At 41.8% G+C, this 16040-nt stretch overlaps 1 protein-coding gene across 1 annotated transcript in view; it reads left to right on the top strand.

The window, feature by feature from the left end:
* SPECC1L (sperm antigen with calponin homology and coiled-coil domains 1 like) overlaps positions 1-14944 on the top strand; it is a 63995-nt gene extending 49051 nt beyond the window's left edge. Inside the window, exons 14-16 of the mRNA XM_088532364.1 lie at positions 11775-11891; positions 12764-12823; positions 14769-14944. Of these exons, the coding sequence (XP_088388490.1) occupies positions 11775-11891; positions 12764-12823; positions 14769-14858 (267 nt within the window). The 3' untranslated portion in view covers positions 14859-14944. The remainder of the gene's footprint in view (positions 1-11774; positions 11892-12763; positions 12824-14768) is intronic.
* The last annotated feature ends 1096 nt before the right edge of the window (positions 14945-16040 follow it).

Here is a 16040-nt window from a genome sequence, read left to right as displayed (position 1 = left end):
CGATTGTTTGTTTTGCTGTTTCCTTTTCAACCGGACAAGGTGCTTTCTTAGTAGGTCGGGGTCCAGTCGAATCCTCCATCACTGAGGTGTATGGGTTGTGGGGGTCGTCCCATCAGCTGTTCCTGTAGGGGTAAGCTCATAGTTGCCATGAGTTTTGAGGTTCGGTCTTATCCACCTTGCGGGTACCCATTTCACTACCTCCTGCTGTCTTACGGCCGCGTAGCCCCTTCCCTGGGTTACCAAGTTCCACCCAGACTCCCATATCCCTTTCTCTGGGAACCTGACCAGAACTGGGGGCCCATCCTCTATAGCTGCGACCGCCCAATGCTTATCCACTGGTGCCTTGTTCTCATTTCCACGAATGAAATGATTCAGCGAATATAGCGCTCGCATCAAAATTTCTGGTTGCTTCATACTGGGAATTCTTTGGGTATGACCTTCCCCCTCCCCAAGGATCTTGATTTTTTGTTTGAGGGTTTGATTTGCTCTCTCTACAATTGCCTGTCCTTGGCTATTGTGGGGAATTCCGTGCTGCAGTTGAATTCTCCATTTGTCAGCCCAGTCTTGCGTAGATTGGGCTGTGAAGCAGGAGCCGTTATCTGTTTTGATTATTCGCGGAACGCCTAACCATGCTATAGCTGTTATCCAGTGCTGGTGAGCTGCACGCGCAGTAACCCTCTGGTGTTGTGTGGCTATGATCAGTCCACTGCATGTATCCACTGTAACTGCTAACCAGGGTCGTGGTCTGAATAAAGGGCATAATGTGAAGTCTGACTGCCAGATTTGATTTGCCTTTAGGCCACGGGGATTCACCCCAGCACCCCATAGAGTCGATCGTTGGCAATACGGGCAAGTGGCTACCACATCCCTGGCTGCTGCAAGGGGAATGTTGCAATGCTTTGCAAGGGCTCTCGCTCCTATGTGGAGGTGCTCGTGTATAGCACGAGCTTGTGTTATTGTCCATACACCCTTGGCTGCTGCATCAGCTTTATTGTTGCCTTCCTGATAATATCCCCGTATACTGGCATGACTTCTCACATGGACTATGGAGGCTGTGGTGCTGCGCTGTTGCGGCGCCTCCTCCAGCATGATGGCTATTGGCGTGCCCGCCCATACATTCTCCTGTGTGCACTGATATGATGTATTGAGTAGGCTATATGGATTCAGGTCTGTCCAGTTGCTTTGAGGAATACCTAACACCAGTGCATCAATTGATCCGCTGTCCCACAAAGCCAACAACTCTTAATTTGGGTATAATTAACAATACGCCTAAGTAGCATAACATATCCATTAGTGTTAAAAGTAGCATCAGCTTCTATAATAGCGTTAAAAGTAATATTACCTCCTAAAAGCCACAATATACAGCTAATAATAACAGTAACACTTCTTCCTCCCATGTTGTTCTTCTGCAGGCTCACACTTTCCACAGCTAGGGTACCAGCTGCCTGCCTGCTACGTTTGATGTATGCGAGTTTGCTTCCAGCCAAGGTCTCGCCCATTTTTGCTGGCACCCATCTGGTTCCAGTATCTGTAACGATACAAGCATACCCTTTTCCCCAGGTTATTAAGCCCAAGGGTCCCATCCAGTTTCCCGTGTTCCAGTCTCTCAGCATCACCTTACTCAGACCCGACTTTACTTCTGTCAGGCCTCCCTTTAGCCCAGCCCTGTGTTTGACCATCAGAGGGACTAGGCTATCCTGGGGCAATCTCAAAATTTTAAAACATATTCTGCTCTTGCCAATTTTTTGTTTTTCGTAGCTGGCGTTTCAGCGTTTGGTTCATATGTTCCACTATGTCATGGTCCTCAGGATGTAATAGTATGGTGAAAAAACAATCTTTTAAATCGATTATTAAGATGTCCGAATCATTTTGAAAGGTTCTCAATTTCCATTTCTATTTATGTTTGCATAGCTTCAATTTGGTTTCCTCCCCAGAAATTGCTTGGGATTTCTGTATATTAAGGAGGCCCCCGCTCCAGTAGCATTGAGGCTTTTACAATTTGTAAGGACTGTTGCAGGTCCTTCCGTGTCAGTTGCACTGGAGCTTGGCCATCGCTTCATTCTTGTTTCCCATGCTGAAGTACTTCCCTAGTCTCTTTCCAAGGATACAAGTCAGAGTACGGCTCCCAGTCCTCCATCGGTGGGGTGGGTGGGCGGGGGAGGTGGGGGGGGGACGCCGTAGTCTGAGTTATTCCTGACTTTCCCACTTTCAAATTCTGGACTTTCTTGTTGTGCTTATTTAGCCCTCTCTGCTGATATATATATTACACAATAAAGATCTAAAAACCACAGATACAAACAGCACAAACACAATTTCCATCCAGTGGCACGACTTCACGTAGCTGTGCACTCCACTAGTGAGTTCCACTGTCTCAATTGCCTAATCCCATCCTCGCTGCCAATTAGGTTGCGAATGGGTTTGGGATTCGGCAATAATCACACAGAACAAAGTGGCTACGGCTATTCAGGTGAAAGCACGTTAAAGAAGCAAAGTATGACTAATTACTCGTGAGGTAATACTTGTCGGCAGGACACTGAGACTGAACATTCTCTTGAGTTGGCAGATGAGAGGGTTGCTGACAGGCTCCCAACTCAGCGGGCGTCCCCGCAGAGACAACGTGGGTCTCAGTGTTAGGAGTCTCACCCCTCCTTTCTCTCTGCACTGTCTGTTTATGCCCGGTGCATCCTGCCACATAGGGCCAGTACGTGCCAGCAGGCAGACCGGGGGGCGGACAAACTCCACCTTCAGTCACATAATCTTCCCTCCTGGCTGCGCAGGTGCGCATGTCAGTAAATTGTCCCAGTCGTCAGTCTGAGGGTCCTGCCTTTCTCATCTCCCTCCCTCTCGGGTGTTTGACCTTCAAACTAATTTAGAGGATGTTTGCAGTTAAGTTGGCTACAAGCCCGGTCAAGCAGCCGCCTTCAGCTGCTTTTGGAGGAGGTCGGCTCTGAGCCTGGCTGGGCAGCCGCCTCCGCACTCCTTATCGCTCAGCCTGGGCAGGCAAACATCTTCTTTCTCAGGGTCTTGGATCCTATTTTGCACAATAGTTTTATGACTCTACAGATCATACAAATTTCCACCTTTCAACCATACCTCGTGTCGGCATCAATATACAAAGGATACAACACATAATAGAGATGAACATAGCAAATAGAAATAATAGCCCTAATAACGGTTTCCGTCCTCACTTAAAGCATTACAGTTCTTCAACCTCCACTTTTAAAGACAGATCAAATTCCTCTGCACCTCCCTCCTGGCTTTCATCAAGCCTTCAGCAACATAAGTTTCCTTGATCTCATTCGCCTTCTCTTCCCCAGCTCCCCTTTCTCCTTTTTTCAAGGCAATCTAACAAGCGGAAGCCGGGGCATAGACAGTGTAGGCGCCGCAGGTGCAGGCACAGATGCAGGCACTGGCGGGGGGGTTAGCGATGGATCTCCAAACACCAGCGGTTTTCAGTGGTGTGGCGGTCCCGGTCCTGAAGTGCTTGCAAAGGCTGCCGTGGCTCCGATGGCCACTTTGCTTTTGGCTCTCACATCGGGTTTGAATACTAGGTGGTGTTCGGCTTTGAACCCGTTCTCTCTGCACCAGATTGAAAGCTTGCAGAGGGTCTGTTCATCAGCCTCTGTCTGCACTCCCACTGCTTCGCTCTTCCCGAGCGCCTCCCGTGCTGCCCTCCAAGTCTCCCTCTCCTCCCTTGCTCTCTGGAGGACCTGCCGTATCACTCCCCACGTCTTTAGATCTTTCGCACTCCCTTTAGACATACCATATTCCGTTAACGCGGTGGTACATCTCTGCCAGTGCTGGGGGAATAAAACTTCCCCGGCACTGTTAACCGCCCCTTCTTCAAGGAGCCGCTCAATGCAGCTCTTAACTGCGTTCGATTTCATAGAAATCCCCCATTCACGAGCAAACGATAATACGACCTTGATTATCCCTTCCATGATCCGCGGATCCCTCGACCGCCTACGGTCCGCCGCCTACGGTCCGCCGCCTCGGAGTATCACGTCGGGGTCACCACTTGTTGCCTGACATTGGCAATCGACTCCGTCCGCCGAGGCGGCCAGGCACGTCTCACCCGTGCCTGGGCCAGAGAGCACAGACACCAATATGAGGATGCTGCAAATGGCGTTTAATATACGCAGGTTGGACCTTATAAAGGTAGCAAAGGCGGAAGCATGCCTATGTAGCCAATAAGCGTTGCTCTTTACCTAATATGGCATATGCCTTAGTTCCCTATTCTTCCCGTACATCGCGAGATCTTCCGAGCGCCGTACCCTACAGGATAGACTGTCTTTTACTTTTCTTTAAGCTTTCCACACCTCATTCCTAACTCCAGATACACTGAAAGACATGGATAAGTCAGTCTTGCAGGAAAGGTCTTCTCATTAGCAGAATGATGCTTTTTCTGGAAAGACAACCTAAATTTTATCTCCTGTACAGATGAAAGCTATATCTTTTCATAAAACAAATCAAAACTTATTAACTACATAGCAGAAACAAACAAAAAGAGGGTTTAGTGTTTTGTTAACCTTTTTATTTTAAATACTCTGGCGTTTGTTTAAATACTCCACCAAACACAGAATTTGGTGGCACTACTGTGCTCCCCTGGCAATCGGATAATTACCTTTGAATTGATTGTGCCACATGAGGACACCTGATGCGAGTCCTGATTAAAACTTTTGACATGAATGTTGTTTGATCAGGAAGCTATAAAATTTGTAATAGGCTTAAACTTTAAAGAAGTCTGTGGATTATGTTTGGTCAACATGTTCAGATTAATGTGGTCTCTTGTAAATGAAACTATCTAGATAAGAATTGGACTTTTAACACAGATTTGCTATGAGGCTGAGTTATTTTGCATGAACTATGCTAGAAATAGGGGTTTAAATCAACTGTTTTGGATTTTTTTCACTGTTACTGCAGTAGGTAATGTAAAATTGCTAGTAACTGTCTGTAGTTGTAACTGTTCTTTGTTTTGAAATGACATTTGCTTTGAAAACAGCACTGTCTCCATAAACCTGGAGAAGGGTCTGGTGTAGCAGGGTGGAAAAGCATTTTTTAAAACTGAAATTCACTATAATTAAAATATATTCCCTTTTTCTGCTTCACAGAATGAAAAAAAAAAAACAGATTCAGTAAACGGAGCATATAGAAACATCAACTATTTCGTGTGCTTCAATCAAAAGACAAATTTACTTTTCCTGAAGTGCCCTTCCCTCGTGTTCCTTTTTTCCATTTACCCTCCATTTCATTCTAGAAATCAAGAAATGTTTTCCTTAGTAGTTGCACAGTAAGGGTAGAGTAACAAAGCTGAAAGTACAAGATTCATTTTTAAGCCTTATACATGGATGTCTTTATCAACACTAAACTAGACTGAGTGTTACCCTGAATTAGAAGAAGCCCAGAAAGAGGGGCCAGGACTGTGTGCTTGGCTTGGCCTGCGCTCGACCCGGGCTCGCAGGGTGGACCTGCTTGTCCTGGTGCTGCTTGATTCACGGAGCAGCCAGGCTGCCAAGACTCTGCTCCTCGTTTCAAGCTGCGCTGCTTTAGCCAAGAATCCTTAAGGAAGGACATGCTTCCTTTTTCTGTTTGGATTGGATTCTGTTGCAAGAGTAATGTCAGCTTCTTGGACTTAATTTGTTCTAAATTTTGTCATAATTATCAGGCTGTCATTATCTCTGAGTGCTTTAAATGTTAATGTCTGAAGCATTTTTTGAAAATGGCTGTTCTTTTTGTGTGTGTTTTTATTTTTGGCTAAATCCAAAAAATAACATGTCTTTGGTATGGAATGAAACATGAACAGTTGATATTTATGGCTCTTGATAGTTGGTTTGCCATTTATTGCTTTCCCAGCAGCTGGGAATTAGGAGGCAGTAGTTGGGGCTGCTGTTAATTCTATCCCAGAAATACTTTTCCTCTCTCACCTATAGCCAAAATCCTCAGCAGAGTTAGCTTTAAGCCAGGCTTTGTGAACTGGTGCATCCTGATCCAGTGGGGAGTAGATAGTAGTTTGCACGGATTGCAGGAATGTCACAGTTGCCAGGGCCTGGAGCTACACTGAGCAAACAAACACAGGGATTTAGCAGTAATTTGCATGTTCTCCTCTTTTTCTCAAGATTCAGAGTTTTAGGCATCTGCAGTCTGGAGCCTCAAGCCAGGTAACAAGCAGAATCCAGTGCCATGTAAAAGAAGGCGGCAAGGTCTTCAAGATTTGGTTTCCAAAAGATGGAGATTGTGCTGTGCTGCATGGTCTGCAAAAGTCACAGGTTGAGGTGCAGGCAGGAATACGAGAGTGGCCAAACTGCTGAGCTAGGGCACTACCACCTTTCCTCCAACATGAGTTGATCTGTTTGCTTTACAGGACTAACCCTGGTTTTACATGTGGACTGAGACATTTATCATGGATATGATGATGTCCCAACCTAAGTTGAGCTCAGGAAAATTCTAGTATCAACACGTACATTACTTTGTCAGGCACAAATCAGATTTTTTTTTTTTTTCCCTGAAGTGGCCTTTGGAAGTGTACGTGAAGAAAATAAGACCTTAGCCTCCCCAGCAGAAGAGTCAACCCTGTCTGAAAGAGGCTTAGATCAAAATGAAAGAGAAGGTAGAACTCAGATGACACCATCCCAACCTCCATCAGGTCTCATGCCGCATCTGGAGCCTTTGGTGCATGAAACGCTGTTCTGAGCCTGGAAGTTGAGATGTGCAGTGATGGTTTTACTAGATTTCAGTGACTGTTCACATCCAGTAGCGAGTTTGGTAGTTGGAAGGTGTTACCAGGAACAGAATCAGCATTCCTTTTTTTTGGTTACTTCCACCTTTTTTATTGTTAACCAGCTTACATCACTTGTGAGTCTCAAAATATATGGTTCCCCTTTAGCTGGAGAAGGATTGCTGATGCTGGCTCTAATACAGTAGTAAGACCATAGGATAAATATACTCCAGAAAATCTCTCCAGAACCAAAAGGGAAGAGTTATTTTTTCAGTTTACTTTTTTAGTTTTTGGGGAACCTTTTTTTTTTTTTTTGAGTCTTTAGAAGCTTTTAGTTCTTTTCTGGTCTCAAAACTTAAACCTCAAGTCTTTTTTTAAACAATTCAATATAGTATAATACAAGATCATATTAATGTTCTTGCTTTCTCAGCCCGTTTATCATTAACTAATGCAGCAGAGACAGACACATGTTTTTGTTTTATTTTCTCCATGTCCAAAGTCATTCATGAGCCAAGTTCAGTTAGGATGTGGGAACCTCTCCTGCGAGTGCAGAGCAGGGGCTGAAGAAATAGCCCCCACTGTGTTATGTGATATGTTGCTCTGCTCAAACTCTAACATAGATTTGTGGAGATTGAAGACAGCTGTGAATATGTCCACTGATGGAATAGTTAAGGAAAATTTGTTCTTGGTTTGTAACTGCAAGTTAGAAACTATGGTTTATGTAGTTCTTTAGCTGAGAATTTCTGGAAAGGATAAATCACTGACTCTAGTAGTTAAGATCAGTCTCTTGGGAATTCAAACAAAAAGCAGTGTTTTCAGTGATTACAGAAGATCCTGTATTTAAAATGCAAGAAGCAATGGGAAACAATTTCAGATTTAGCACGGTAGTGCTAAAAATATTTTAGAGTTGTGGACTCATTGAAAAGTCTAGGTTGGAAAGGACCTCTGGTCATCTAGTCTAGGGGCATCTTCTGTACAATTGTCTTTTAGATATTGGAGGATTCCGATTAAGTCTTTCCAGAGCCTTTGTTAAGAGTAAATAAACCCAGTTCTTTAAGTCTTCATTTGTTGAGTTCTCCAATCCTCTAATCGTCTTGGTTCACCTTGTTGGACTTTCTTCAGTCAGTCGGGACTATCTTGTGCTGGAGGGGGACAGAACTGGACACTGCAGTCTAGCTGCTGTGTGGCAGTCCTGTCCCTTTTACCTGCTTTACTGCTACTGCCCCAGCTCAGGTTGTGGTTTGCTTTCATGCCTTGCTGACTCATGTTCAAACCCACTTATTTACAACGTAACCGCTGTAGAATTTGACCTAAAGCTGATGGATCGTTTTATACCTATCGCGTTTCACCCTTGTTTCAGGAAGAGTTTTCTTGCTCCTTTTTTGTGCGTGGGCCCAAGGGAATGCTCATTTTGACATGGCTGCTGCTACTCAGTTCTTCACAATTTAGCAGGAACTTGAGTCATGCTTGAAATGTAACTGGGTGTGGATCTTCCAGCGTCCCCTGCTCTCAAATGTTAGGGACTGTCACATTTGGTCTGTTTCATATGTAAAATTATATTCCTTCTCATACCCTGTCTCTAGAAAAGCCTTAAAAATCCCCAACTCTGTTTTTCATTCCCACTTCATGTTTTCCACAGAGCTTTTTATAGCAACAGCTTATTTCTTAACTCCTTTTGTTAGACTTTGTATGTGTGTGTGAAAATCTCTCCCGAACAATAGAGGTGATTTCATTCCTATGATTAAGTATTGAATTTGAATGGGCAAGGAAAGATAAATTTCCTTCTAGCTTACCTATCTCTAGGAAGGCATATTTCTCATTTGACCATTTATTTGAAAGCGTGTCCTTCAGTTGCTTTAATACTTTTTACTCAGAAATGACTTGAAGAAAAATTCTGGATTAGATTCCAGCAGAATTCTCTTAATAGAGCCACTTACTTAATAGAAACAGTAACAAAGAAGAAAGTCTGTCAGATTTTAGGCTGATGTTCTGTTTACCGTCAATTCTTTTAGAAATAAAAGCTTAATACAAGATTGATTTTATTATACTGAGCAAGCTTTTTCAAAACCCACATGTAGTTAAAAGCATTTGGGAAATAAAATAGTGCTGTATTCAAACGTGCCAGTTATGTGCTCAAAGCCCTACATAAAAAAAGAAATTTTCAATTTAAATGACAAACTTTACGTTTTTTAGACCTGTTTTTTAGTGTCTGACCAATATTGTACATTTTTAGTCTGAGAAGTAATCATCATTCATAATGCTCCGAGCAATTGGAAACAGAAACCAGTCCCTTTTAATTGTTTCCTTCCGCTGTATTTAATTTGGCTTCTCTGAGTGCATTAAGATTCTTGGATGATGGATTTGCTTTCTGCTTGTTGCCTTAGTACTAAAGCTGGACCCGACAGAAAGGTTTAGGGAAAAGGGATATCTAAATTGTATGCAAATGTGTTTTGAGTAGTCTTTTTTTTTTTAATGCTTATAGTCAAAATTCAACATCCTTAAAGATAGGCTTTATGTTTGCACAGCAACAGTGTTTAAGGGAAGATGATCCTGTTTTAGTTTCAGTTTTAATTTTCAGAAGGACTTTGTCTTATCTGTTTTCCTTGTTGTTGACGGGTTGAGATGAGAGAATATTCATCTGTAGCTACAAAAATTGTCCCCAGGATGTGGAGGTGACACCCTTCATCCACAGCGTTGAACTGCAGGTGGAAATAGGTTCTGGCAGTCTCACACATCCTTGCAGCCTTGTTTTCCAGTTTCGATGAACGTGTTCTTGTCTCTTGATACCCATGATGAATACTGCTGCTAAGATAGTTCTGTTAGTATATTGTTTATTTTTACTACATTGTATATTTTTCTTTCTTTGTGTTCCCTTGTTTCCAGTATCCACTGCTGTTCTGGCTTTAAAGACAGGGTGCAACCCACCATTACCTTTAATCTCTCTCATTCAGTACTGAGATAGGCTATCTGTGTTTCTGTTGCTGATGTTCAAGGTCATTTTTTAAAAATTTTCAAATAAATACTTGTCTGCTTCCTCTGAAATACGTGGAGCAGCTGGGGAAAGGTTTCCCCTGTAGCTAGCCACAAAATCTACTGTCCTTCAGAGTCCTCATCACGGATTATGGTAAAGCCTAGCGTGGATATGACCTCAGTTGATGAACTATGACTAGTATTTGTCATGCAAATATTTACTCTATTTTCTTTGCTTACTGCTAATCACTATTTAAATACATATATGTGTGTATATATATAGCATAGCACCTTGCCTCACAGAGCAGTGACTCTTGGTCTATGGTAAATGCAGTATGTTCTGCATCCCTTCCCCTCTCACTTGGCTCTCTTGGAAGTAGGGAGAATATTTCAGCCAAGGGGTGAAACCTGGGTCCGAGATCTTCACCCGTAGTAAATTGTATGGCAAAGGAAATCCAATCATTTGTATTTGGATTTTATAGCTAGGCTGCTACAGATGACTGTAACAAGGAAAAGTCGCTCTCCCCGCCTCTATCCATCTTCCTGATACAGATACTACCAGGAAACAAAGTCCTAGGCCCTGCCCATCACAGGGGAGGGCGAAGGAGGTTTCTGAAAAGCAGCTTTGTAAGCAAGTTGCAAGTAGCAGGAATTTATTGATTTTTAACATACTGATTTAACACAAGCTTTCTACCCACTCCTCCTTGTTTCCCCCTAAAGTCTGGTGCTGTGGGTTGTATTTGGTTGTCTAATTTAAGTAACATAGAAAAAGTTTTAACCAATCATTAGTTGAAATCCAATTTCCTGTCTCTTCTGAGGAGAAAGGGAGAGGATTTTTTTTTTTCTTCTTCTGTTTGTGTTGGTTTTTTTTCCTTCTTTTTTCTGTTATTTTCCCTTTCCCAGCCGTTGGCTGGCGGAAGCTGTACATGGAGCACGTTCCCACAACCCGGGGGTCTCCAACAATGACGCTTCCGCCACCGGCGCATCCCGGGGACCGCCGGAGCGCTGCCTCCGCCGCGTGACTCTGAGCACGTACGCTTGCGTCACCGTAGTTTGAACCTGCTTTTTGGTGGGCTTTGTGTGAAAAACCCTAAAGCTGAGCAGGAAATGGAGATTTCCCTCGCGTTCTCCTTGCAATTGCGCTGTTTGTTCTCCCCTGGTTGGGAAGGATTGCGCCTGTTTGCCTTTGGGATCTTCGTTTGAGAAGAAGCAATTGCTTTGGTGCTCAGCCTGTCTGGCACATGGCTTCTGTATGGGGTTTTGTGCCGGGGCAATAGTGGGCCTGGGTTTTGTCCTGCACAGGCAGTGGCAGGTGGTTATGGCTTGCGGGGTTGCCTCAGTGGAGGCCATGGCTCATGTGGCAGTAAAATGGAACGAGCTGAGCAGGGGCGTCCAGTAGTTGCTGCTTATGCCCAGTCAAGAGAACCATATATATATATAATTTAAAAAGCGTTTTTACATTTCTCCTAGAGGTCTCAAAGGAGAAGCTCGTGTTGTTCCCAGTTGGTTCCTAATTAAAGTTTAAACCCGCTGCTCTCATGGAGCTTCATTAGCCTCTTTAGCGTCGTTTGACTGCCAGCAGCCAAGTGTACAGTGATTTAAAAGGTTACTGAGGGACCTTGTTCCCAGCTCCTTTGGCCCAGGCTGACTCTTCTTACTGTAAGTCCATACACAGCCTTGGGGAACAAGGAGTTGCATTGCTGCTGCTGTGTAAATGCATCCAGGAGTGCCAGCTCTCGGCCTTCGCTTGTGTCCCGAGGTGGGTGCCCTGCCACTGTCGGTGTAAATTCTGCGGGACCATCCCAATCTGTGACCAAAACCAAAATTTTGTTTATGATCTTGTTTGCATAAATTTCTGTACAAAAATGGACTGTTCAAAGGAGAAAATAGGTTTGGAAATTTTGCTTGGTGTTAGCTTGGTGGAAGCAGGAAAGTACTAATTTCAGTAATAACGGATATGAATTTCTTATTCCCACAACATAGGCAGAGCTTATGGTAAAGCTGCTCAGATTTCTTCAGCAAAGGAAATACAAGCACTGACAGATCAGTAAATGATGTTTTTTATTTTTTTGTTTTTCTTTTCTGCAAGAATATCGACATAACCAACTTCAGCAGTAGCTGGAACGATGGCTTGGCTTTCTGTGCAGTCCTCCATACTTACCTCCCAGCCCACATTCCATATCAAGAACTAAACAGCCAGGACAAGGTACAGTATTAAAAATCTCATTATGGAAACTAAGGGACTATGTAGTATGAATTGAGAAATGAGAATGAAGAGATTCCCCTATTTAAGTGGTTTGTTTGATTGATTTTTTTTAGAATTTTGCTAGGAATTGTAACTGTACCAGTACAAACTACCTTTATGCTATTCTTATTTTAACCTTTTACTATAAGATCACTGGGCTAACCAGAACTTTGGAACAGATGCAAGAAAAAAGTAATGGGAGGACATAAATTTAAGCCTGAGGAGTTTTCCATAACCTAAACAGTTTTAAGGGGTTTTTAATGAAAGTTTTGGAAAAAGTTAGTCTTTAAATTTAAAGACCTGAAATCTGTCAAACATGGCTTTTGACATTTTGTTCATTTCTTTCATTATTACAAAGATGATCTTTGATCATACTTCCTCATATTGCTCATTGAGGATTTATATCTCAAGAGTGAAGAATAATCTCTTATGTATTCTAGTGTACTGTGCTTAAAACATGCTGGCGTATTTTCTAGAGATGCATTATTAATGGTCTCTTCTAAAAATATAAAAATATTTAATGAACAGGAAGGAAGTTTTCTTTTATTGCTTATACTGGTTTTAAGAATGAACCATTTTATACTAATTAAGAAAACTCTCAGTGTTCCTCATTAATATTGTTTTTTCAGCATTATCTTCTAATTGAGGAATTAAATGTTTTCCATAAGCTTTTGGATGTTAGGACACTGATTCATGTTGCTCATCTAAATGACTGTGGTCAAATTGATTTGCAAAAGCAGCAGCTTTAATTTAAACATTTTTTAAATGTTCGCCGCTTTTTCAAGTGAAGTAATATTTACTTGGATTCTAACATGTTTTTACATCTCATGCAGAGAAGAAATTTCACCTTGGCTTTTCAGGCAGCTGAAAGTGTTGGCATCAAATCTACTCTGGTAAGTTTTAAGTGCATATTAAATTATGTCCCATTTATAAAAATCGGATTATTCTGTTTTGTACTTTGAAAAGCTTTGTTACTTTTTGCCTGAAAATAATGGCAGATGAGCTCATCTAGAGATTATTGCACCTCTATCAGATTTGACAAAATAAGACTCCCAATACCTCAGCTGCTATGCCTAACATTTATCACTCCAATGTAAATCCACTCTTATCAACTTCAACTAATGCTGCTTTTTGCACTAAAGATACTATTTGAGATATAAACTTGTACTCCATTCTGTTGCTTTTTTGCAGCAGCAGCCTAGATGAATTCTTAAAGCAGGAAGGTTCGCTAAAACTCATCTTTCGGTATCATGAGAAAAATAATAAAGGCAGTGTATTTGCTTGGGTATAATTGGAGAAATTAGTGAGAGAACATGATCAAAAAGCCTTCAAAAGTACAGATGGACTGTACTGATGAACTCTGACCTACTTTTAATTTTTTGGTTTTGTTAGAAATCCTGAGGTGCAAATTCTAGAGCAACTGTATAAACTGTTCTCTTTTCCAGTGTAATATGACAGTCAAAATTTTAACTCTAAATTTAGCCTTCTAATTTGTCATTATTGCAAATAACTGGACATTTATCTGTTATTTATTAAGATTTCTTGTACAAATATCAGCTTAAAGGAATTAGCAGGTTTCAGTATGACAGTATTTACAGGGGAAGGAAGACTTGCTAAACTGGGAGTACTACAAGCCCTGGTGAACAACTGCAGAAAATCTGCTAACATTGCCAGCATTGGAAAGAATATTTAAGTAATAAACAAAAGCAATTTAAGTAAAAAGTATTTAAGTAAAAAGTAACATATTTAAGTAAATAAAGTAACCTAAATTCTAACAAAGCCATCATAGTTAGCATCTAATAATACAGCTAAGTTGAGCATTTCTAAAAATAACACTTTTCTTGATCCTTATCAGAGCTGTTGTTCCTTCATTGTATTTGCTCACAATGGCATTGCAACTGCTGGGCGTTTGTACGTTGACCTTGCCAGTGATTTGAAACGTGGGAGTTCTCTTACCAAGTTCTGATACAAGAGCTAGACTGGGAGGAATAAGGCCGGGGATTCTGAGACAGGTTGACTGTAGTCTAAATGTTTGCTTTCCATCCTTCGATTTTGTGAGATACCTTGTTAGAGACATTCCCAGAGGAAAATTGAATGGCATTAAATTTTCTGTGTGGAAATTGTATCCATGTGAAGGATTTAGTACCCTTGTGCATACTACACAGGTACATACACAGTGTCTAAAGTTTGTTTTCTGTTTGTGTTTTCTTCTTGGCTCTGCTGCAGGAATAGAGAGCAAGTCCTGAAGGGTGGATAAGGGTGTAAAAAACACTATTGAAGCAATAGTGACAATCTAAGGGGTAGTAAAGCTTAACCACCTTTCATTTCACCCTTTTGCTCAAAAAAAAAAAAAAAAAAAAAAAGAAAAACTCTAAGTACTAGGTTCAGTAGTCTACTGTAAAGCGAGATTCAGCCATTTATTGATCCCTATCCTGATAGAAGTTTTTTTCTTTTGGTTCAGTTAGTATCCGGGCCTTGATTCTGTGCCTCTCAGTTCCTAGGCAGATTTCATTGACTTGCAAGGCTGGTGTTATGGTATGTAAACAGCAAGGTCTTGACTACTAATTTTACTAAGCAGGGGACAACGCAAGCATGTCCTAATATTAGGCGTTTCAGTCTCAAGTCAGCAGAATAACTGTACGTAGACAACCCAGAAATAGCAGTTTGCATTTTGCAAATAATATAAGGGTGCATGGAGGAAAACAGAACTTTCTTTTCTTAATACTTTCAACTATGGAAACTTTCCAGTTGTATCATTACCATGAATTTGCAAGAACATTACCATGTCATTTACAAGGCTGTCATTTCTAATTTTGACCGATGTGTTTTATGTGACAGGACATCAATGAAATGGTGCGAACTGAGCGTCCAGACTGGCAGAATGTCATGCTGTATGTTACAGCCATTTACAAATACTTTGAAACCTGAGACCCTAGTAATCCAACAGACTTGTGGGATAGAACTGAAATTAGCTACCAGATGGAAAACGTACTGAAATGCTAATCTCCATTTCACTGAAAACTGGCAACATTTTGAGTCCTCTCAAACTTCAGTGACATGATCCGGGATTGCTTCGAGTTGCTTCAGCTACTAAGCCTGGAAACCCCTGTTTAAAAGCAAGAACTTGCTGCCACACTGCTTGGAATAACCCAAGTTATTAAGCTATCCAGATTAACTATTAAAAAAAGCCTGGACTTCTTACGTACTGCCTTTCCAGCCAGACTTCCTGAAGCATTCTTTCCTAAGAGAATGAGATGAATGGACTGTCTAGTATATAGGAATCTGAATGTACAGCTAAAGCTTTGAGAAGGAAAAGGATAATACTGTCATCATAATACTGAACTTTCTGTAGTGTCCCAATACCACAGAGTCTGAATATTCTACCCCCAACTATGGCATCCTCAACGCAGTAGAATTCTTAATGGTGATTTACTTATTGCCTTTATTGCTATTTTCCCTCCTTTAAAATGTGCACAATACTCTAGGAAAACAAGCTTTTGTCCCATAATATTGACTCGACTGAGAAGTGCTCTCAATACCTCGAAGAATTTGGCACAGAAGAACTCTTCATTACCAAGCTTCGTTATAAGCCTACCTCTGTCACAGTGATGTGGCTTCCAACTTTACCTTATGGATTGTAAGGACTAGCACATAGAACTCCTGGTTTTCAGGGTACGGTATGCTAAAAGGAATCTGTCAGAAAACCTCCCTGTGCTTCCATTCTAGCAGAGATTAATCAATAATCTGCCCTTGTATGGCCTGTTCTTTCCCCTGTTCCTCCTTGGCCTGTGTAGCACACACACAACCACCCCCAGCTCTCCTTGACAGCAATACGAACACACATCCTGAATTTCTGTGGTAGGATTGTGGAACTGGGATAGTATTTCCTCTTGAGAGAAGATAAGTTTCATTAAGATGTAGTAATGAAGTAGCTTATCTCAAAATCTAACTTTGCCATGTTGTCTGTGTATTTTTCACTGATCTTGCACATCCTCATCTGGTTGGCAGAAGATGAGCCGTTCTCAGGCAAGAACTGTGGAGGAACCAGTGTAATGTGTGTGTATCCAGTAGTCTACAATATCGTGTGGAAATGTCACAAGGAAGGAGTGA

The sequence above is a fragment of the Tinamus guttatus genome, unplaced genomic scaffold, assembly GCF_059628265.1.
Source record: "Tinamus guttatus ecotype Peru unplaced genomic scaffold, ASM5962826v1 Tinamus_guttatus_pri_ptg000459l, whole genome shotgun sequence".
Taxonomy (NCBI): Eukaryota; Metazoa; Chordata; class Aves; order Tinamiformes; family Tinamidae; genus Tinamus; species Tinamus guttatus.
This window is presented reverse-complemented; position numbering and strand designations above follow the sequence as displayed.